The sequence below is a fragment of the Embiotoca jacksoni genome, unplaced genomic scaffold (assembly GCF_022577435.1).
Source record: "Embiotoca jacksoni isolate LCO1_2020_lvr unplaced genomic scaffold, fEmbJac1.0.p SCAF_19, whole genome shotgun sequence".
NCBI lineage: Eukaryota > Metazoa > Chordata > Actinopteri > Embiotocidae > Embiotoca > Embiotoca jacksoni.
In genome coordinates, this window is record NW_027185329.1 from 1077501 (window position 1) to 1102110 (window position 24610).

General features: G+C 44.4%; 1 protein-coding gene across 1 annotated transcript in view; it reads left to right on the top strand.

Moving 5' to 3' along the window:
- Positions 1–23672, top strand: part of LOC138200354 (tensin-3-like) — a 39545-nt gene extending 15873 nt beyond the window's left edge. Inside the window, exons 13-27 of the mRNA XM_069152940.1 lie at positions 1–623; positions 4743–4873; positions 5855–5963; positions 6088–6156; positions 18082–18241; positions 18489–18946; positions 19283–19366; positions 19470–19601; positions 19783–19875; positions 20186–20263; positions 20611–20688; positions 20769–20937; positions 21053–21121; positions 21550–21579; positions 22443–23672. The exon at positions 1–623 is cut by the window's left edge and continues 283 nt beyond it. Of these exons, the coding sequence (XP_069009041.1) occupies positions 1–623; positions 4743–4873; positions 5855–5963; positions 6088–6156; positions 18082–18241; positions 18489–18946; positions 19283–19366; positions 19470–19601; positions 19783–19875; positions 20186–20263; positions 20611–20688; positions 20769–20937; positions 21053–21121; positions 21550–21579; positions 22443–22584 (2425 nt within the window). The 3' untranslated portion in view covers positions 22585–23672. The remainder of the gene's footprint in view (positions 624–4742; positions 4874–5854; positions 5964–6087; positions 6157–18081; positions 18242–18488; positions 18947–19282; positions 19367–19469; positions 19602–19782; positions 19876–20185; positions 20264–20610; positions 20689–20768; positions 20938–21052; positions 21122–21549; positions 21580–22442) is intronic.
- Positions 23673–24610: the final 938 nt, after the last annotated feature.

The following is a 24610-nucleotide window of genomic DNA, read 5'->3' on the forward strand; positions in this document are numbered from 1 at the left end:
GCTCGCCTCGTGCGGCGGAGGGGAAGGGGAGATCGCCGGGGACGAGTCCGGACTGGGACGCACTCTCAACGGAGAGGCTTCGTCGAGCGAGAGGGAGACCGACATACTGGACGACGAGGACGATGCGGCGGTTCCGGCTTCGGACGTCTGCTCCCTCGCTTCGGAAAACCTGCCCGAAACTCAGAGAGCGGCTCGGGCCGAGTACTCCACGCAGTCCTGGGTGCGGCAGCAGCAGATGGTGGACGTGGTGCCCGCCAACTTCCTGGACGGAGAGAGAAGGTCCGGCAGGGCGAGGAAAGAAAGGCCGCCGCCTCTGGTCGCTCCCGACACGCCACCCCGAGGACTCAGCAGCCGGGACGCCGTGCGGAGAGGGCCGGCGGACGGGGACGACGTCACGGATAACACGCCCGACGCACAGACTGTCGAGCGCACTTCGCCCTGTCAGGACGATGAACTGGCGTCGTTAAGCACCGACATCGACGAGTCCATAGAGCAGCTGAACCAGCTGATTCTGGATCTGGATCCCACCTTTGTTCCCGTTCCCAACAGTTGCGCCCCCCTGTCCCGCTCTGCCTCCCTGCACACCAACGGCCTCAGCCACAAGGGAAGCGCCCACCTGTCAGGTAAGGTCGATCAAAATGAAAAATAGAAATGACGTCTAATACCGTTTTTCGGTCTGTGGATGTCGGTCGGACAGCTGGTCCACCAGACACGTGTTTTTGTACAGACATTCCTCAGAGGATGGGAGGTCCACAGACTTCAGTAATCCCCCGACTTTCCCTCTAATGCCAACATGAGGATGACATGTGTTTTTGTAATGAAATATCTCCAACTATTTGATGGATTGCTGTGAGATTTCGTGCAGACGTTGATTCGTTTCTGTGACCACTTGGTACGTGAACATAAGTGATTTCAACGATGGACCTGAAACTGGAGCAGAGAAACATCAGATTTTGGTGTCAAACTCAACAGAGACCCCTCGAAATGCTTCAGAAAGTCTAACGGCGATGAAGCGACGAGCCGGGCGACATGTTCTGAGTGACGTTCACGTTTTCAAGAGGAGGCGGAGCTTCACCGTCCAAAGACCTGCAGGAGGTGCGTCAGGTCAGGAGACACCAGGTGGGAATTCATGGGTGAATTCGTCCCCACAGAGTCAGACTGTCAACACCAAGTTCTACTGGGACCTTTCTGAGGCGTCTGAGGGGAAATAATTCGCTGCAAACCACCTGAACTGTGGCGCCATGGCAACAGGGCTCTCCAACATGAGGATTTTGTTGACCAAAAATCAGATGGAACAATGCTGAGAAACGATATTGGACATCTGTGGGCCCTTTAGGCACCACTGCTTTAAAACCAGCCACAATCCTGTCCTGGAAATCAATGCATGGGCTCAGGAACACTTGGTTTTAAACAGGCGTGTTGAAGCTTTTCTGTTACCCAAACACCCCAAAATCTGATGTTTCTCTGCTCCAGTTTCAGGTCCACGGTGAAATCACTAACGTTCACGTACCAAGTGGTCACAAAAACGCGTCACTGAGTTGCCGATGTTGATCCTGAGACGACACTTTGGAAAACGTACTCACGAAGGTTGTTGTCTCCTCCGATGAACCTTTCGATTACCCCGAGTACTACAAGTATATGTATGGAAACATATGCACAACACACAAGCACGGCTTCACTCCAGCAAACAGGACGCCGTTCACCTCTGTTGTATTTTTGTCGTGAGTTGAAGCTGAATGATCTCCATTACTAAACACTGCTGTCGATGTCAAACTGACCGAAATCATAGCAACCTGTCACAGAAAGAAAAACACACCTCCACCAACTCGCTCGACGCAGACGAAGCTTCATGAAGGTGCATTTGTTACGTTTCAGCCTGCACACACACACACACACACACACACACACACACACACACACACCGTTTATAACCCTGATGGCCTGATTGTGGAAATCTCCACCTCAGAGTTTATTACAGAAGGTGTGTGTGTGTGTGTGTGTGTGTGTGTGTGTGTGTGTGTGTGTGTGTGTGTGTGTGTGTGTGTGTGTGTGTGTGTGTGTGTGTGTGTGCTGTTTGCTGACAGGGTGGAAGCGTTTGATTAAACATGTAGTGGAGATCTTTGCTATGTAAGCAGAGTAAAATCAAGACCTGCGCACGATGACGTGTTTACCCTTCAATCGCTCTTATTTTTGAATGGAAATATACAGAACTGGAAGATAAAAGGTTACGCAAGTCCTCGCCATCAAAACAACGAAAGAGTCAGTCAAAGTTACTCTTTTAGCCAATAAGAGGACGGAGCTCAAAGCTGCAGCAGATTTAAGAACCAGGCTGTACTGTATAACTTCGGATTAAACAATAACAGAATATTTGAAATCCTGATTCGGAGAAGGACGTTTTAAAAGTTAAAGTTGAACCCGATGCTTCACGGATTTAGAAAACCAAATCCTTTACTAAAGATCGAACACATTGTTTTAGTTTGATTCTAGAAATCATCCACAAAACTATGAGACGGAGGTCAGTCATATCTAAAATTATTTCACACATTTTCCAGGCTGCACATTTTTTTTTCTTTGACTACATGTTGAAGTTTGCAGCACACATGCCTTTAAAAGGCCTTTACAGTTGACATGGTTGGATGGTTGGAAGATATTTTAATAACTACAGAACGACAGCAGCACTTAATTTCATATATTTGTGGTTTATAAATTGCAAATAATGTATTAGTTAATTGTTAATAGTTTAGTTTTCACATCGTAGATGCTGGCGTCTACAGACTGCTGACTCTGCAGGAAGGAGTGACACCTCTTCGTTCATGCTGTTCATGTTATTACTACCAAATCTGTGAATATCAAGGTATCCATGCCTCGTTAAATAATGATATGAACGACATAATATCTCTCTAGTGTTTAAAGTAAATGCAGGAAGTCTGACTCAGCTGAACTCCAGTCACAAAATCCAAAACTCAACTTTGACTTCGACACCGCTGACTCGCTTGGACTCTTTGACTTGTAAAAGAATCACTTCCTTCGTAACGAGTTCCTCATGAAATCGTGATTATCCGAACATTTGTTTTTGGCGTCATCGTCTAAAAACGAAAAAGTAGATAGTCGTTACGCACTCGCCGATTTTTAAGCATCGACGTGGACTTGAAAAACCATCGAGGACGTCCCGCCGCTGAGATCTTCAACCTGAACATTTCGTTGATGCCTGTTTTCTCGTCGCCCTGCTGCCACACAGGACGGATTTATTGCCCTCTCGTTTCCACGGCGCCCCGGAGCAAAGAGGCCCATCGCTTGCCGTGACCCGCGGTCGGAGCGGTGACATAATCACTTCCCGGCTCCTCCATCAGAGCGTACCTCCGAGCGATCCGACGGTTCCAACCGAAGCTCCCCGACACCTCCTGGTTCACGTCCACGTGCCGCCTGACGTTACAGCCGACATTTAACCCTCCGACCCGTCACTTCTGTCCAGGTCAATGAAGCGTTTGAGAGGCAGGAAGCGGCGCTGGTGTGTTTGCATGCGTGTAGGTCAGCGGGTTCTGGAGGGCACGTTTGAAGCAACACTTCGCTCGCTGCCAGCGCGAGCGCTTGTTTTCCGAGGGGGATGTTTGGAGGCAGGAACTTGTAAGCGATCAGGAATGCTTTTGAAGTTCTGACACAACGGTTTTTTGCTCTCCTTCTCCCCTCTCATCATCTTCAAAAGGAGAATCTCGCAAAAACACGAAGGCGAGAACGAAGTACTCGACACCGTACGGTCCCTCGGCGGAGGCTCCCTCAGCGCGTCCGATTCTGGAGATGATGGATGCTCGCGGCGAAAGCCGAGCTGGCAGTGTTCCTCCGTCGCTGTTCTGTACTCGACATGCGCGGGATCCCACGTACCGTAAATCTCCTCCTGGTTGGCGCGTGATGATGTTTTCGGTTCTCTCGGTGGTCTCTGAACGCCGTTTTAGACCTAATTAAGACCAGTTTTATCGTTATTGTTCGAGCTGAGTAAAATAACCCCAAAACATTTATATTTTCCAAATAACATACAAAAGTCAGGCTACAAAATATTGGCGAATTTTAAGCATCGACTTGGACTTGAAAAACCATCGAGGACGTCCCGCACCAAGCGTGTGGAAAATAAATCAACAAACTTGAGGTCAATGAGGTGAACTGTACAAATTGACTCCAATCAGAAAAGTGATTCATGATTTCCATCTCTACTCCAACTGAACGGCTTGTTTTTGAAATTTTTATCTGAAGAAAAGAAAATCAGAGGGCGGATGAGGTCGAACCCGAATGGGGGAGTTTGATGATTTACTCATAACTGAATAGAGGTCGAGCGATTGTTCCAGTGGATGATTTTCGCCGTGATGTTCCACCATCTGGTCACGGCGAAGTCTTCGCTTCGTCACACCGTCTCTGATGAGTGATGATAAAACACGCTGACAGACGCTTTTGTCTGAGATGAACAGACCAAACACGAATCGCTGTCATCGCCTTTCATTTGGCGAGTTGGAGTCTGGTCATAACAAAGCGTCAATACTGGTGGATGTTGTGGTTTGTTTTGGGTTTTTTACGGGAATAGACCCGAAAAACTGTCGGTGGATTTGTTTTATTTTTTTTTTTATGTCATAGAAGAACACATGACTGATGTTTCTGGCTGATTTGCAGTTCCAGATAATGATCTGAGTGACTGTCTTGGCTTGACTTACTTTTTTTTCTGCCTCCTCACCGGCTCTTTAATCGCTCCTCATCAGACTGGAAGCAGCAGAAGCAGGTCAGCGATGTGACGGACTACGCGAGTCTCCACAGTCCAGGATGGAGAGCCAGCGGACCTCAGAGCTTCAGAGACACCCCCCTCTACAGTCCCTCCTTCTCCTCCTCTCAGGTTAAAACTCAGTTTCTACGTTTCACCTCACTTTGACTTGCGGGAAGTTGGTACACGATGCTACGTTACGTCCAAAAAATATAATCCAAAATGCTAGAAGGCTTTCAATAACCCCCAAACATAAGTTATTTTTACCTTTTTTAGAAGTTAACTTCCCGTTGTCGTCTCCAGCTGCCGTCATCACTCGTGCTAGCTTTTAGCCAATTCTTCGTTTAAATGCAACTCGTGTGCTTCGTGGTTATAGCGTAGGACGTTCAAGTGGTTTACCCGAAAGCTCCGCTGCTAGGCAACGGCAACACGGACGGTGTCTAGAAGCCATGAAGGCTAACAATGTCGTAAAAAGTACCAAGCGGCTAATGTAACGCGGGAAAAATGCAAAAGACATAATAACAGAAGGGGGAGGAGCCTGTTGAAACATCTACATCTTCCACGGACGGGTTTTTAAATTCCGAAGAATTTTTTTTTTTAAATTCAAATTAAATTATATTAGCATCAGAAAATTTAAGTTCTAAAGCTGTTATGTAAAACACTGCGTTGTATGGAAAGAAGTGATTCAGATCAACTTTTGGTGACTAAAATGTTTCAGTTATGATTAAAATACCTTGTAGACTCAGTATTTATAGACATTTATAGAAGTTTTTTTTATTCTTAATGTACCTGTTACTCATTTATATCAGAGAATAAAATCAGATTTTATCACTTTAGGTTAGTTTGCAGTGAGGGATCTCTGAGATTATGATTGTAAGAGTGTTTCTGTAAAAGATGTCTCTTTTCTTATCTTTCAAAATCACGAGTTTTTCTGCTCTTGCGTTCAGTCTTACGGTCGGGGGGGGCATGAATGGCTCAACTGTTTACACCAAAACACAGGCTGAAGCCACACAGATCACAAGACTGATGTCTACTGCTGTGTGTGTGTGTGTGTGTCACTTTTTTCCCTTGTTTCTTTCTCACCTCGTTTTTTTGTGGTTGTTTTTTTTAAAGCATGGGCATCTCTTCAAAACCAACAGCGTGGACTATCGGGGACAAACGGACACCTCTGACATCGTCCCTCCGACTCCGACCTTCCCCGTGTCTCCTCCGACGCCCTACGGTACAAAAAAAGAAGAAAAAGAAAGAAAGAAAATAGAGAAAACATCAAAATGAAGTTTTGCGGCTGTGGGTGTTGTCCACTTTTGGAAATCTTATCAAGCGTCTTCCTCTTTTCTCCTCCCCAGCGAAACATTTCTCAGAGTTTTCCCAGCTCAGGACCGGCGGGGAGTGGGACCAACACAGCTGGACACGAGGTACGCTTTCCCAAGATTGTGTGTGTGTGTCTGTGTGTGTGACCACATGTGTGTGTGTGTGTGTGTGTGTGTGTGTGTGTGTGTGTGTGTGTGTGTGTGTGTGACTGACTGGCAAAACACACTAAACCAAAACACTTGAGCTCCTGATTGCTGCTGGACAGGGTTCAGGAGTCGGCAGGAATGTTCCTGGCATAATATAATCAAAAACACACACACACACACACACACACACACACACACACACACACACACACACACACACACACACACACACACACACACACACACACACACACACCTGGCCTGTGCTTTGTTGCTATTGGCTGGATATGTGTTGCATGGCTTGTTTTTTGGTCATTTGTGTGGTCACACAGCCGACAGACGGCTTCTTTCTGGGTTTTTTTGTGCTTTTTTGTTTCCGGGTCTGACATTATATCATTTTTTTTTTTTAAAGAGTTTGGGTTTCCTGTCGGGGGGGGGGGGGGGGGGGGGGGGTGTCTACACCAGGACAGCTGATACTGTAGGTCTCGCTAATAATAGTTGATGGTAACAGAGGAAGAGAGCGCTGCTGGCAGGATGTCCACTCATGTCCTGTTCTGGGAGGGAACGCCGAGGAGAGGGGAGGGTCCTTTTGTTTGTCGGGACATCCTGCCTGGGGAGATACGTAGCACACAGCTGCGGGAGGAATTTAATATAGTGTCCGAAAAAAACACAAGCCTCTCTGTAGCTGTCGAGGTCCTGAGGTCACTTTTTGTTTGGTGAAATGTTGGGCTGAGGACCAAACTTTAATGCTTTTATGGCTTCGATACCAAATTTGGATTTTTAAGCTGCATCCACAATAATACGTCTTTGTTCTGCATAACTTTTGTTATATTTACGCCGGAGTAAATCTCACCAGCGTCAATCAGCCCTCAACATACAGGCACTACTTTAACCACATTAATAAAATCATTCGATCTGACATAGGGAACGTCATCTCTCTTTTACAACTGCCCAGTTAAGCATCTTCTGTTAGCATGTGGGGTGTTTAGGGGACACCTGTATATTGTAGCTACAATAATATTAGTTATAAATATATTCTTAATATGAAATATAAATATAAAATAGCCTATGTTACACTCTCTCCCTCTAAATTGCATTAAAACTAAAGATTTGCACTGTAATCTGTTTATGTTAATTTATTTCGTTAGAATGGATTTTCATCAAATTGGTATCAATAAAAGCATCGCTCAGAAACTAGGACTAATATTAAAGCGATACCAAGTCCCGGTGAAATGTTATATTAATACAGAGTTGATTGAAGTGTCAGCAAAACTAAGAAAGAAACAATGAAAGCTATATTGAGTTCAAACTGCAGTTCGTGCCAGCAGATCATCAGTCTGACACAGCTGCACACAACGGAGGGCAGTCGATACAGTGAAACAAGCAACGATCCACTGATCAATAATCAATTAATAGTCCGTTAATAATTAATAGAGCACTTGAATTGCCCATCCCTATATCATAAATATGATTAATAGAGAGTCACATTTCAATTCAGCTCAGTCTTTACTGTCCCAAACAGATTCAGAAAACTCTAAAGAGAAGAAAAGCTTTCAATTAAAAAAAAAAAATTTCCCCTCGGGGATTAATAAAGTATATACCTACCTACCTTAACACACAACAGCAATAAAACAAAAGCTAAATCAAGAATTTAAGATGATAAAATCAGTTCAAATTACAGTTTTCTACTGCGACGGTCATGAAAATGGCAGAAAATGAACTGATATAGTGTAAATTAAGTAAATGTTAAAGCACATTCATTTATTGAATAAAAGTTCTTCCTTTTAAGGGGCGTATCTTTAAATATTTAAAATGTTTAGTGTTCACATTTCATGGTTTTTATTGTGCAGACAATCTGAAATATTATGACAAAACTGAAATGATATTTATGGTGGCATTTCGCAGACGTTTCCGTTAAAGGACACCTCCACCTGTTTATTGTAAACATGTCTGTCAGAGCAGAGAGGCGGCAGGACGGAGAAGGAGACGATGAAAGAGCGATTATTAAAAACAGCCGATTCTCTCTTCTACCTGCTGGACAGAAGAATTAACAAAGGACACCAAATATCTTTTTTGCTCGCTGCCATTTTGGGGTCCAGACAACAGTTTCCTGTTTCCCACATTGAAGGCAGACGGCGATCTGGGAAACAATCACACCACATCTGGACAGAAGCACGAGATTCCCCATTTCAGTCATTTTTAATTTTCTGTGTGCAATCACCGCTGTGATCAAAATTTGGACGCGAGGCTGCTGGTAAATTAAAGTAGTCCAGTGATTTGGTAATTTGAGGGACAAAAAAAACATTTCTACATTAAAATTACACCGAGCTGAGAAATATTTTTGAGATCTTTGGTTTCTTAAAGTAACAAAAAAACCACAATTTAATTATATTTTCTTATTTGATATTTTAGGAAATAGAGTTTCACTGTTGTATGTTTGGAAATCGGAGGAAGTTTCAGCTCTACAGTAACTTCACACGTAGTCAAAAAGTGAGTTAAAATAAGATTATGACCATTAATTTATCATAAAAATCATCAAACCATTGAAATATGTAGTTTCAGAAACAAAAAAAACACAGAAGAATGATAAAAGGGGTGTTTTTTTTTCACGTGTGATTAATTCACACGTCATCGTACTCGGGCACACGGCAACTTCTCTGTGGAGATGACCAGAGTGCAAACATTCGATTTTAGTTCAAACTCTTCCACAAAAACATGTTTAACTCAGAAACAGATGACGATCAAGTCAATAAATGTGTAAGACTTACTCATCAGGGTTAAACCTTCCTGAGGTGCTGAGACTCGTTTACGTGCAAACAGGAGCTGAACTTTTTTGATCCGACCTCACGTGCAAAATCACAAAGTCAGCAGAAACAGGAATGAACCGCACGCATACTAAATGTTTTGAACCTGTAAAATGACAAACATGAGATGTAAATCCGATTTAATATGTTTGTTTAAAAAAAAAAAAAAAAAAAAAGATTAAAAAAGTTCAGCTGGCGACCCAAAGACGACCTCTGCTGCCGTCTTTCATTTCCTCGTGACAGCAGCTCTCCGATGTTACGCAACCACATTTCCTTTGTGTACTGGAGGCCAAATCCAAATAAACAGCAATATATATCTATATATATATATATATATATATATATATATACACACACACACAGAAGCAGGTTTCAGCCAGAGGAATGCGAGACGAGGTTCAGATGGTTCGCTCCGACAAAACACTTGACTGTCTGAAGCTCGGGGGCAGGGGTCAAAGGTCAGGGGAGAGTCTAAGGGAGTGGCAGCGAAGTCCATAATGAATGAGAGGGAGCTGCAGTTTTCAAGTGCCATTGTGTCGACGTGTTTTATGTTCCTCTTCTGAGAGTCAGCGTTTTTTTAAAAAGCACTCTCTTGTGATTCGAATGTAAACAAAAGGAGTGAAAGCTGCTTTTTTTTTTTTTTTTTTTTTTTTTTTGACTCCGACATTGATTGACAGGAGTTATTCCACTCTGGAATAAACTTCACATGCAAAGTTTATCAGAAAATGCAGATCATTTTTCACCATCAAGACGAACGTTTTCCACCCACGTTTCGTAAGTTTAGCTCAAAGCATTGTGGGAGAACAGTGGAGCTGAAAAAAACAAAAAACAAAAACCTGCTTTAAAAGGTGCTGGATTTTATCAGGCTAGCTGTTTCCACCCGTTTCCAGTCTTTGTTGCTAAGCTAAGCTAACATCTAACGCTCGGCATGAAGGAGAAGTTATTTCTCTGCACACGACGACTTCATCTGAAGTTGTGAAACTCGTAGGAGCCATATTTAAGATGGTTTTTGTGAATATGTTTATGGAGTGGTTTTTCGTTTTTGTCAGGCGATGAGGGTGATACTAGAAAAGGGTTCACAACTTTTTCTGACACCCGAAAAGTTTTGTTTTGTTTTACGAAAACCGGCCTGAAATATTCAAACGAGCCGATGTCCCGATGCCGGCTCGTTTCCGGTGACACGGGGAGGTTAAAAACCAGGCGCGCAGCAATATTGCTTCCCCAATGAAACGAAAGCAAACGGAACACGGTTCCATTCATCGGGAGCTTTACGGTATGATTTACGACGTGCTGAGATTCGACAGCTCTCCCCGCATGCCTTTTGTCCCGGAGTTTGTGGCAGAAGCAGATGGTGGGAGTGGACACGCATGCCCTGACAGAGACCCCCCCCCCCCCCCCCCCCCCCCCCCCCCCCGCTTTCCTCTCTGATCCATAAAAGGCCACATGTGACCTCTGACCCATGCTGGAATCCACTCTGATTGGGGGGGAAAGTGTTCGCTGTGACCCCCCATCCCCCCGGGGCAGGAACAATGCTCAGTGGTCAGTAAGAGGGGAGGAGGAGGGAGAGAGGGAGGGAGGAGAGGGAGGGAGAGAGGGAGGGGGGGGGGGGGAGACATTCCCTACATCTCCTTTCGCTCCTTTCTGTCCCCTCCCTCCGTATAAACCCAGAAGTCGAGCGGGTGTCACGACAAACCGGGGGGGGGAGCTTATTTTATTTATTTTTCCATCTGGGGAGGGACGAATGGCGGCGAAACGATCCGGCGCCTGAAAGAAAGAAAGAAGGAGAATCGAGTCGAGCTCAGATCGCCGTCCGGCAGCAGAGACAGAGAAGAAGGAGGAGGAGGAGGAAGAGAAGGAGGAGGAGGAGGAGGAGAGTGTCGGCCGAACAGGGAAGCTTTCATTCACTCGGAGGAGAAGAAGAAGAAGCAGGAAGGTGGAAGTCCCTGGAAGTTGTTTTTTTTTTATTGGTGGGGGGTGTAAACAGGAAGAGCGTCTCCGTCATGACGGCATCTCTCGGTATGTACGCGCAACACGTGCCACAAAAGATTGTCTATAAAACGACCAAAAAAATAACTCGATTAATCTCTGAACTTCTTTCAACTCCTGATTTCTTTCTGCTTCGTTCTGGATTTTTTTCTTTTCTCCAAACATCCTTCCTACTAAAACAAAAATGCATTTTATTTTTGTCGTGCATGAAAATCTTTCGCTGATCTAACGTCCTAGACGGGACGGTGAGGTGGTTTGTTCCACTGCTGCGTTCATGATCTCATCCCGTTAAAGGATATTTTGGCCTCCATCACGCCGTCGTGGAAGGGTGGGGGGGGGTGGGGGGGTGGGGGCTCTCTCGGTGGTTAACCGAGAGAGCCCCCCCCCCCCCATCTTTTCTTCTGCACTACTGACCTGGATTGAACTGAAAAACTCTTTGAAGATCTTTTTTTTTTGTCGGGGGGTGGGGGCTCGTTGGCTGTTGGAGGCTTCACACAGAGAAGGAGCCACAAGTGACCTCATTTTCTAACATTTGCAGAGAAATAAGCTCTGTGTTGCTGTAATTGGTCATTTTTTTCTAATAATGTCTGAATGTCATTTGTGCTGAGTCTGCAGGTTCCCTCAGCTTTAAAGGGGCCTTACAGGGGAGTTACCACGAGTCCTCCGTCTCCTGCAGGACTTCATTCGTTTTTCGTCTCCTAGATTTGTTGTTGACTTCCTGATTTGGTCTTTATTTCTTTATTTTCACGCTTCGAGCACGTAAACGCTGTTTCAGACTTTCTTTTTTTGTCCGTTTTTGCGTTTATTGTCCGACTCCGTTGTCCTCATAGTTATTTTGTCTCTATATACAGCGTGTTAGTTGATGTTGATATTGTGGCGGAACGATCGGGAGTCTGCACTGTGGTGTTTTATTGTGAAAATCTGACCAGCACTCTGCATCTGACTTCCTGCCTGGTGGATCTGCTCGGTCCTCAAAAATAGACGTACTCTTAGTTTTTGAACAGAAGCATCATCCAGAACGGCATCGATCAATCGATCTGTTTACAGAGAAAAGGCTGACAGTGCAGAATTTAGCAGCCAAAGAGCCAGATGTTTCCTGCAGGAGGTGGTGGAGACCAAAAATAGAGCTACAAATAGAGCGAATATTGGACACGTCTCCAAATAAAAGACGAATGTTGCTCCATATTTGCGAGTAAGCATCTGTTTCAGAAGTCAAATCAAACAGGAATGATCAAATAAAGCAGAAGGAAATGACTAAAGGAAATGAAAATGCAACTTTTGAATCTGTCAGTGGAAACGGAGACGATCTGAAGCTGCGACCGATTCTGCAATTTAGGACCGACGTGGAAAATGCTGGCGACTTTGTGCACGGTGCCGTGAGCAGGTTGGAAACATTATCCGGCCCACATGCAAGTTTGAAGTCAACTCAATAATTCCCCTACGGCGAAAAAGTTATTGATGCGCAGACGTCTGCTGCGTGAGACTTTTTTTTTTTGCAGGAAATGAAAAGCGAAGACGCAGAAAAATCAAACTGTAAGATGAAAAAAAAAAAAAAGACAGACGGCCACTTCAGGGTGCACAAAAGGATTTTGTTCTTCTGAGCTTGAATCAAACTGCCGGTCTGTGTGAGATTTACCAGAACAAGCATTTTGTCCTGCGTGTGTGCTTTCGATGGCGTGACAATGTCTGGGTACATCTGGAGTTTACAACAGCATGAAAAACGACAGGAAGTAGAGAATATGAGGCCGTTTAGACCAATAACATGCAGTTTCCTCCTGCAGGTGCAAACAACAATTAATCACCACAAACAAATAATCACTTGCAACACAGAAAGCTTTTCCAGTTTTTTTGTGCGCAAATATCTGAATATAACAAGTGAGAAGAACTTCTAAAATAAATTAAAAAAAATCCGTGATCACTTCTCCAGATGGGTTTAAGTCGGAGGAATTTCATCATCAAATATCTCAGACGTTTTTCCACCGCAGATGAAATTAAACAGAATCCCGACTCATTTTTCTTTATTATTTCTGCTGGTGCAAACTGTCACGAAGTCGTTGACTCGTTATCGGACGACTTCGGACGCCGATAAAAACCCTCAGCGATGATGCCGTTGCTTTTCGTTTGCGGCAATGTCGTTCTTCGCTCCTTCCGAGTCGATTAAAGCCGCCGGCCCGAACGCCAACAGAGGACTTTGATTACGGACGACCGCCCACTTAGCTTGTCTAGAAAAAATGCTTGGCTCGGACACTTCTGAGGAAGAGGAGGAGGAGGAGGAGGAGGAGGAGGGAGATTGATTGATTTTTAGTGAGGCAGCACCAGACAGCTGATGGCATTCTGATGCAGCGCCAAGAGACACCGAGGAGAGAGCAGTCAGAGGGAGAAACTCAGGCATGTTATAAATGTGTGAAGTTGATTTTGGTTTTTTTAAACTCGTCGTTTAACGTCGCCGAAGTCTTCGTCCAAAGTCCCGCTCGTAAAAAAAAAAGAAATGACGGGATTTGTGCGAAATGTGGTCTTATTATGAGAATGAAGAATACAGCAGGTTAGATCAGTTTTAAAAACACTTCTCGTCAAAAGAGACCGAACTTTGTGATTTAAATATTGAACCTTTAGCAGGAAGTAGTTACCAAAAAAAAGAAAGAAGTGGCATCATAAAACTCCACCAAACTTTTGTTTTCTTGAAGACGTTTCACCTCCAAACTGAAGAAGTCCAGTTCCTTTTCAGATAAAACCTACAAAATTCCTACAAATTACATCACAATTTTTGGAGAAAAAAACAACATCCTAAAACTCATGAAGAGACTAGAAATGACACATTAAATAAAAAAATCACCTCCGAACATTCATTTTTTCAGCTTTTCCACCGATCGGCTTCACTTCTACATACAGAAAACCGTTTTCAGCCGTCCTGCTGCGACACTCTGTTTGTAAACAGGAAACTGGCGATCAAATCATCCACGCAGGCCAGTTGGCAGCATTTTATATGGAAATTAAAAACTCTCGGGGGGGGGGGGGGGGGGGGGGGGGGTTCAATTCGAGTATCACAAACATGGAGGTCATCGTATTTTGTCCTGCGAGAGATCAGCCTTTAAAATCTGCTGCAATAAATTTAGAGCTTTTAAACGTATTATTAAATAATTATTACTCTCGATAATCTATTTGAGTCGCAGCAGGTGTACTCACCCCCCCACCCTCGCCCCCTCCTCGTCTTCCCTTCATCCCCGAGAAGCTGCAGATCGCTGCGAACAGCTGTAACAGACCTTCAGACCTGCGAGTGTGTGTGTGTGTGTGTGTGTGTGTGTGTGTGTGTGTGTGTGTGTGTGTGTGTGTGTGTGTGTGTGTGTGTGTGTCACATTCCTGCGGTCAGCGTGGCGTTTGTCCTGCATGGGCATCATTGTGTTTACGCATGTGTGTAGGCTCGGCTACAAAAAAAAGACAAAGTGCGTCTTTGTCGGATTAAACATGCGACGCCTGTTTGTTTGAATCTTGTCTTTTGATTTCTTCTTCTTGTGTTTTTGTTCATACTGAAAGATAACTAAAGTTTTATTGATTATTCGCAGTCTCAGCCATCACGAAAGTAAGTGTAAGTAAGTGTGTGTGTGTGTGTGTGTGTGTGTGTGTGTGTGTGTGTGTGTGTGTGTTGTGGGACGCCGGCGGTAGTTGGCAGTCGTGCCCACATGGGTCGGTGCCATCTGGAAAAGGTTTTGCATGGACTGAAGAGGCTTTTGTGTGCAGGAGCGAGGAGAGGAGGAAAAAAACAAAAAAAAACAAGGCGGAGGAAAACACTTTTCAGAGGACGAAGACACAAAGTTTGAAAACTTTGTTTGGAGACGATTGAGTGATTCGTTGAAGCCGGCGGAAAGATGGTGGAGATGTTTGAGTCTGGATCAAAGCGGTTTCATCTTTATCTACCGGTGCCTCACTTAAGAAATTTACACGCGTTTAAATCTCCTTTTATTGTTAACCAGAAGTCACACGAGTCTTAAACTGTTCAACTCGTGATTTAAATCAGGCGTCGGCTTTAACAATAAAAGGTCATTTATCACGCGAACAACAACGACAAACTCCCGTGAAATACGACCCCATCAACCGTTTCAGCGAACAGACTTCACGCCGCCGTGAAGATTTACGACTCGAGGAAAACAACAGGAAGCGAGGTGACGCGGTGAGGCGGCGGGAGGAGGTCGGGGTGGATCGACGGGTCGACGAGCGACAAAAGAGGTCGAGGTTTGCGTCCCGTTTCCGACCGAGAGGTCGCCGCCGTCCCCGAACTTTAACCGAGAACGTTCTTTAACCCGGAAATATCAACCGCAAGTTGATTTTGTGCCTTTAAAATCTAATCAAATCTTAACCACCGTCAATTTAATTAATATTATATTCATATCGCGCCAAAATCCCAACGCAGGTTATTTCAGGGCTCTTAACTCGGTAACATCCAGGATTTTACAGCATCATACAGAGGAAACCAATAATTCAACGATTCCAATGTAAGCTCGATGGAAAAATGTTAACAGGAAAAAACAAAACTCAATAACGTTCCTCAAACTTAAAAAACTAAAGTCTTTCAGTTCGTATTTACATTCTGCAGCTTTCTGCAGACTCCAAAACATAAACAGTTGACTCTCAACTTGAACTCCATGGGGTCAAAGGTCAAAAGTCAAGAGCAGGTCAGTGTCTCCAATTAGATCTCAACCTCATACTCACACACACACACACACACACACACACACACACACACACACACACACACACACACACACACACACAAACACACACACACACACACACACACACAAACACAAACACACAGGAAGCAGAGATAAGCCGTGGCTGCAGTTGTTGTTGTTGTTTACAAGCTGAGGGAGGATTCGTCAAACGTTCCCACAGTCGGCGTCAGCGTTTCTCTCTCTTGGGTGGACGGGGGCGCGGGGGGGAGACGGGGGTCTCGTCTCGTCTCTCTGCGTTCCCACGGCTACGACTCTCGTCCCGGCTCGGCCGCGTAATTACAGAGCGGCCAAAAAAAAGGCTGCGGCACCGCCCGGCTGACCGCTGCCTGACCTCTGACCTCAGATAAGACTCTGCTCACCGTCACACACCTTTCACTCTGCTCAATACCGTTTCCATAGCGACGCACTCCAAGCTGAGCGAGACACGAAGAGCCCTCTGACGGTCAGTTTATAATCAAATCAGACGGATGTACGAGTATGAATCCTGGAGAATGGTAAATGAATACAGCCTCTGTACAAATTTTAACTCGCAGTTTTTTTTTGTGATTGATTATACATATATATATATATTTTTTTTTTTGTATTAAAAACTAATCTTCGCTGTAACTTCAGCCAATAAAACGAAGTAAAATCTTTTACAAAGTACAAACTTTCCTCCAGAAATGCCGTAAGAAAACTGGAAATAATTCAAATTAAATACCATCAATGTAAAAGTGCATTTCTTTAGTTTCAGACAGACGCTGAACATACAAAACTTAACTTCCAGTGTGTTTAAGTGATTCCTGCTCAGAGCAGCTGCCAGTAAATTCGTAGACTTGTGGACATCCGATACGCCGTACATAATGTTCGGCACGGTAGAAATGTGTGAGAGAAACTTTAAACTGTGGGAAAAGTCACGTCAGGCTCACCAGCGGTGGAGGAAGTATTCAGATCATCTGCTTAAATAAACCATATTTGGACGGTGATTCGGCCCCGCCCACCCTATAGAGGAAACCTGACTGCACCACAGGCCTGTCAATCAAACAAACACGCCCCCCACACTTTTTGAGGCCTGATATCTAATTAACGACGGGATTATTTTCAGAAGAACCACCAGAAAAAAAATCTGAAGAAGTGACTTTAGCTAACGAAACCATAATAACTCGCGGAAAACATTTATGGACTTTGTATTATATAAGAGAAGTCGAATGGGAGTCTATGGAGCTGGCGGACCTCTAGTGGCGCTCGGTGGTATTGCAGTTTAAGGCCTCACTTGACCACATCCACTTTTACATACAGTCCATGGTTCAAAAGAGTCGTTGCTATGGCGATGATCCTGTCGCTTTGGTTTCAGGATGAAGTGAAAGTAAGTTGCAAACTTTCAAATCACCTCGTCACGAATCTTTGGTCTGAACTCGTGAAAAATTACTTTCAACTTTCATTCCTGAAATGTTGTCGAGAACAAACAACTCCAAACTGTCCAGGATAAATTTAACTCCCACCACTTCCTTTCGCACATACGTTAAATATTTATAAGTGCATGTGTGCTCTGGAACTCTGCGTCGCATTCTTTGAATTTCATGAGCAGCACATGGGATTATATAATAATCCAAGATGATGTCGCTCGTCTGATATGATCGCAAACAAGGTCCAAAATTCCTTCATCTGTCCGAGCGCCTGAATGGAGGGAAAACAGCGGAAGAGGTGTGTGTGTGTGTGTGTGTGTGTGTGTGTGTGTTTGTATTTGTGTGTGTGTGTGTGTGTGTGTGTGTGTGTGTGTGTGTGTGTGTGTGTGTGTGTGTGTGGCTGGCCGAACAAGGAGCTCTTTATAACGATCGCCTGCTTTCACGGTGACTCATCGTACTTCATAGTCCCGTCCTGCCCCTCGTGTTTGCTGAATGACACACTGCGTTTTTCAGTGGTGTCACGTTGGGATGCTCCCGAGTGGAGTGTGTGTGTGTGTGGGAGGGGGGGGGGGGCTTCACACACACACACACACACACACACACACACACACACACACACACACACACACACACACACACACACCCTGCTGCTGATTTATACTACGTGCGGCCTGTACGCAACATTCGGATGATGTTTCGGCCTCTTTTATATTTCAAAGTGATTTAAAGAGGAAATTTCCGCTCCAGGAATTCCTCCCACGATCAATTACATCTCAGCGCTTTAATTCTTTAATCCAAACAAAGGTGGAGTCCCAATGCAAGTAAACACAAGCAGCAGCTAGCAGAGGTTACAGTATGAGGGAACTTATCACATCCTGGGAGTCCTCGCTGTACACCTGGTTCGTTTTTTTAAATTATTTTGAGACTAAAAGAGGACTAACTTCATTATAAATTCCTTGTTCTGTTTTTTTTTCCCGTCAGACTCCCGGAGTTTCCTGGACGGTATGAACCACGCCGGCAGCTCCGCGGACGGAGAGCTCTTCAGATCAGACGTGTCCGTCACTCCCGCTTCCTGTCAGAGGATCTTCGGCTCCATGTGCTCGGTGTCGTCAGGCAGCAGCCCCCTCCCCCACACAGACAGGTACACACACACACACACACACACACACACACACACACACACACACACACACACTCTGATCGCTTTATTAGGAACACCGTTTGAGATTCTGTTTAAAATCAAAACATCAGCATCTCCATTGCTTCTCCTCCTCCCCCTCATCCTCCTCCTCCTCTTCCTCCTCCTCAAGTTATTAAACGTCACGCCGATAAATGTCGATCCATTTCCAACCCTCATCCTCCGTCTCTCTCTCTCCTTCCTCCGTCAGCTCCACTCCTCCAGCGTGGCACGACCGGACTCCGACCTCCCTGAACTCCCCGTTTCCCCTCCAGCCCTCGTCCCCCTGCTCCCTCAGCACCCCCAACGCCCACAGCTCCCCCCGGGGGCCTCCGAAGGGCCCGGGCGGGGACCCGGGAGTCCGCGGGGGGACGGACAGCGCGGACTTGTCCTCGCTGTTGCTGCTGGGGAACGGCGGCCTGGAGCACAGCCTGCTGGAGGCCGTGGGGGGCCTCGGCGGTCTGAACCTGGGGGGCGACGGGGGTCTGACGCCGCTGCTGCCCGAGAAGAGGCGAGGAGGGGGGGAGGGGGGCGAGCCGGGCTCCCGCTCCCCGTGTCTGAGCGGCTTCTCCAGCCCTTACAGCGGCAGCAGCCTCAGCATCCCTTTCTCGTCCTCCATGACGCCCGACCCCCTCCGGGGCCTCAGCGGGGCCCCGTCCCCCGGAGCAGGTACACCGACCCGGATGGAGCGCCGGTTATTTCATCTTTCTTTTGTAAAAAGAGTCGGTTCAGTGGATTTACAAGAAACACTGAAAAAAAGTTGGTCTTGACCTTGAAAATAAGTAGTTTAACTCAACTTTTCAGTACTTTTTACTTCCACAAACAAAAGTTAATTCACCTTCGTTCACTTCAGATCTGGAAAATCTTGATAACTAAAGATAAAGAGCAGTTTGTGTGAAGTGACCCTTTAAACAGTCTCTCTCTCTTTCGCTTTTCCTTTTTTTCTGCTGCCTCGTCATATTTGGCCCTGACGACGGTCTGAAACCTTTAATCTGTGTCTCGCAGACTTTGGCAGCAAGCAGGACACCGTGAAGTTTGTTCAGGACACTTCCAAGTTCTGGTACAAGCCCGACATCTCCAGAGACCAAGGTAAATATTGGTCTTGGACGGCCGCGTAAAAACAGCGTGAACGCGAGTCTAACTTTAGCTTTATCTCTGCTTCCTCCTTCTTCCCGCTGACCTACTGAAACAGCCATCGCCGTGCTGAAGGACAAAGAGCCCGGCTCGTTCATCGTCAGAGACAGTCATTCCTTCCGCGGGGCGTACGGATTGGCCATGAAGGTGGCCACGCCCCCTCCATCGGTGTTACAGCAGAGTAAAAAAGGTGGGTTAGAAAAATGCAACGGGCAAAATGCTCTGTTATGCAGTTTGCACACTTTAAGGTGTGAATCCAACAAGATTAAAGGGCATTTTCCACGTGAACTTTGTCTTTACACCCGCACGTGTTTTCCCATCATGCACAGCTGTGAATAAACTAAAACTTTACTGAACTTTTGTCTCTGCAGTGGATCTGTCCAACGAGCTTGTGAGACACTTCCTGATCGAGTGCACGCAGAAGGGAGTCCGTCTGAAAGGTTGCCCCAACGAGCCCTACTTCGGTGAGAAACCTGCAGCTGCAACTTCCCGTTTCATGTGTTGTTTAAAGTCTTGATATTTGCAGCTGGGATTGAATCAAAGCAGGAGAATACAAATAAAAAAGCACAGAAATGTATCTGTTAATAGTCCAGCAGTGAGGTGATAATAACAGCAAAGTGGCCCTGCATTTGACTATCTCCTCTGCTGCCCTCTGCTGGTCGGCCCGCTGCGGTGCGACTGGCTCTTTTTCTGAGCTGTTCGGTCGTTTTTGTTTTTAAAATGTTAACATGATAATATAATATAATATAATATGATGTTTTTTGTTCCTGACAGGAAGTCTCACAGCTCTGGTGTGTCAGCACTCTATCACTCCTCTGGCTCTGCCGTGTAAACTCATCCTGCCCAGCAGAGGTAAGCAGCGTCCGGGCGATATCATGTCACTGAACAGTGAGCTGGGAATCAAACCGACTTTTCAAAAAAGTGTTGCAGATTATGAACTATTTTTGTAAAGCTGTTGTGTTAAAAAAAAAACATTTATACTGATGCTTTTGAGAAGTTTAAGTAAAACTGTGGTCATTAAATGTGGTATTTATCGTAGTTTAGAGATAAATATGGAAAGAACTGTGCAAAAGTTTTGGTTACTAAAGTAAAAACAACATAAATTTGAACTGGGACTGAAATGAGTTTTTGTGTGATTTTGAGCCTTTCGTGCATGTATGTGTATGTAATTTATTTATTTAATTTTTTTTATCCTGCAGACCCGGTGGAGGAGCTGAACGACTTGTCTGCACCGACGGCGACGAACTCAGCAGCTGAACTCCTCAAACAGGGAGCAGGTACGCCACTCGGATCAAATCAGATGGAGACTTTTAAGTTGTTTTTTTTGCTCCTTTTTTAACGTGTGCTTAACGTGCAGCGTGTAACGTGTGGTACCTGGGCTCCGTGGAGCTGGAGTCTCTGACGGGACACCAGGCGGTTCAGAAGGCGACCACGCTGACGCTCGCCATGGACCCGCCGCCCGCCTCCACCGTCGTCCACTTCAAGGTGTCGGCGCAGGGAATCACGCTCACCGACAACCAGAGGAAGTGAGTGTCCTGCAGCGCGCGCACACACACACACACACACACACACACACACACACACACACACACAGATTGAGGTGACACGTTACAAACAGACGGTCTCTGTTTGGTTCTGCAGGTTGTTCTTCAGGAGACACTACGCTGTCAACACGGTCATATTCTGCTCTCTGGACCCGCAGGGCAGGAAGTGAGTCGTGTCACACTTTTACAAAACATCTAAATGACTTTGATGGCAGAAAAGACCTCTGAAGGATATTCATTTTATTTGATTTTATTCTATTTTATTTGTACATTCTGTGCATCTTAAAAAAAAAATTATATTTATTCTTTTACTACCTCTATTTATATTGTAATTTTTATTGTAATTTGTATTGCTTTTACCGTATCTATCTATCTATCTATCTATCTATCTATCTATCTATCTATCTATCTATCAACAAGTACAGATGAAGTTACAGCCATTTAAATGACCCTGCTGATGATGAAATACTAGAGTTCAGACTTTGAGACCGATATGACACACTGTTTGTTGTTTAGATGGTGGTTTTTACATGCAGAGTTGTCACGGTAACAGAAGTAACCGCTGGACTAACTCGCTCTTCTGTTGTCTAACAGGTGGACCAGAGGCAGCGGCTCCACTGCAAAGTAAGTCCGGTTTCAGAAAGTTCCTTCGCCTCATCCAAGCGTGTTTATGGTTGTGAATTATTCAAGGTTAATTAATCAAGAAAAATATTGCGGGATCAATTTCTGCATTAAGTAGAGTCATTATATCACACAGAAATCATATTATAATTACACTGAAATTGGATTAAGTACGAAAATGTGACAAGTCTGATGCAATAAATTAGCGATCTGACGCCATCGAGGTCATCGGGTGTCACTGAATAGTAAAAGGAAGTTTCCCTCCGGCTGCCACATATTAATGTAGGACATCCAAGAATGAGAGGAAGCTGCTCTAACAGTCCACTTCCTTAAATTTCTCATCAAGCCACGTGCCAAGATATTAATCATAAAACCAGTTACAGTGGAGATACAAAGGTGAATATGATCGCTTTTTGGATCTGGAAAACAGCATGATTTTTTTTTAAAGTTTGTTAAAAACAAATTTTTAATTTGTAAGGAGGTTGGTCGCAAAGTGAACAGCACCAAACCGACAATAGAAAACAGCATCATCGGCATAAAAGTAGATTTTACAATTCGACAGAGACAATCGTCATGAATATAAAAGGTAAAACAGAAGAGGACCCGTGATGGATCCCTGTGGTACACCTAGCTGATGTAAATAAACAGCTACCGAAACTGCTGCATATTTTTTTTGTTTATTTTCATTTTTCTCTTCTGTAAAAAAAAAATGATTGTGCTTGACAGGAAACCTGCAAAGCTTTTATAGTTTTCGAGCTCACAGAGGAAGTATCAGTTGAAGCAACACTGCTGTTCGCTCCATACTGAAAGCATCGCTTGAAGGTTTCCCTGCTCTTGGTGTAAATGTCTCCGTGTCTTTCTTCCAGGGTCTTTGGATTCGTAGCCCGGAAATCTCAGAGCGACACCGAAAATATGTGCCATCTGTTTGCCGAGCACGACCCCGAGCAGCCGGCGACCGCCATCGTCAACTTCGTCTCGAAGGTCATGATTGGGTCGCACAAAAAGTGAGGCGAGCGTAAAAAAAGGACCTCGACAAGGGATCAATAACTGACCGCGACATTCAACGTTGATCTGAAAGATATCAGGAGCCCAAAAAAAAAGGTTGAACCGTCGACACTCCAGCAGGATGAACTTGTACTGACTTGCACTGCAGGATGTCGCCACCAGAGGGAGCCAAGAATACTAAGGAAGCTGAAACAACTTTTCCACAGAAGGATTTATAATGAAAATCTGTTTTTGTCAACTTTATCGGACTTTTATTTTGAAACTACATCTTCCTCGTCACACCGACCGCGCTTGTTGCCGGCTGTCGAATATAACAACACTTACTTCTAATCGAACCTGGAGGATATCACATATTCTGCACATAAACATTAAAAAAAAAAAAATTAAATACTTATAACTCTGAAACCTTTTCTTATCTGTATGAAGATGTGAATCAGGTTTCAGCATCAGTTTGGTGCAAAACCAACAATAGTGTCGCGTGACAAAGCCGATAACGTGGTCACCCTGTACTTCAGATGGATTTTTTTCTTGTTGTGTTTATATATTGCTTAAAGATATTTATCCCTTTTTACAGATGTGTAAAAGTGTTTCTGTTTCCTAGATATATATACGTGTCATATATTTTTGTATATTAACACATACTGTAAATTAGGATTAAACGATGTGTACCTCAGAATTTTATGCAATTATGTCACATTGTGGAAGAAATATGTCGGATATTATATAACAGGAAGTTACAACATAATCGGTCCACATATACCTGTGTTATTACTAATATAGTTGTGAATATGTTCCTTTTACTGGTGTACAGTTATGGAGGCCCTTTCTCTTAAATACAGGGACTGTGATAGATGTAAAAAGTTTAACACCTTTTTCTAGCCTCTTTGCTCTTTACATGTCTTTTTTTTTTTGTAAATTAATAACTCTGAAGTGGTAAATTACAAAACAATTTTTTTTTATGTATAAAGATATCCGTCCCAGTGCATTAAAGATCAACAGCATTTTGTTTGTGGCGCTCACAACGCTGTAAAAAATGTAATTATTTCTTTACTAGATAATATTTAAGAGATTAAAAAAAATAAGCGTTTAAATTGAGGTTTGTGATTTATCCGAAACAAAAAACTGAGGTTACGCTTTTTAAAAGGTGCATTAATAAATGTTTTGGTTATGTCATCAATTATTAGCAAACAGAGAAACAGTTACATTAACTTTCATTTGGATTTGTGACCCTTTTTTGAGCTCCACTTTCTAATGAGGGCTGAAAATGTCCTAAAAATAACCAAAACAATAATCTAAAATACAAATTAAAGCCTCCTTCTAGCTGCAACTTCAGGTAATAATTTTCTACTTTCTGAAGTAAAAGGTGAGAAAATATCTTGGTTTTATGATTTTCAGGTGAACCAATCCTTTAAAAAAAAAAAAAAAAAAAAAAAAAAAAAAAAAAAAAAAAAATTCTGCAGCGCAGTTTACAGTCCGGCCAATAGATGGCAGCGATCAGCCACCACATTTCACACCCCATCCAAAACTTTTGAAGTATTTTGAGTCATAATTAGTTTCTCGTTTGATTTCCAGCCTCCCCAGTTCCTCTTCTCACTTCTGGACACACAGATGAACCCGAGCAGGTCCGACACACGCTCGGAGAACCGCCCTCCTGAATAAACTTGGTGGCGTCAGAGTGTGTCCGAGCGTGTGTGTGTGTGTGTGTGTGTGTGTGTGTGTGTGTGTGTGTGTTTGAGAACGACGAAGAGCATGACAGAGAAGAAGATAAAAAAAAAAAGGTGGTTGAAAACGTCCAACGGGTCTCCAGGTGGCTCACAGATCGACCGATGGCCGTCTGTCTCCTGTCTTGCTTTTTCGGAGGCCGGATCGGCAGATACGGGCTCTGAATGAGGCTCTATTCAGGTTCCCGGTCTCTGTGGGGAGCCTTGAGGAAACTGGAAGTGGGACAGAGACGTTGGGGACACATTGAAGAGTCCTGCCTGGCCTGGAGGGACGGCATGGAGAGTGGGGGGTGCAGCGAGGGTGTGTG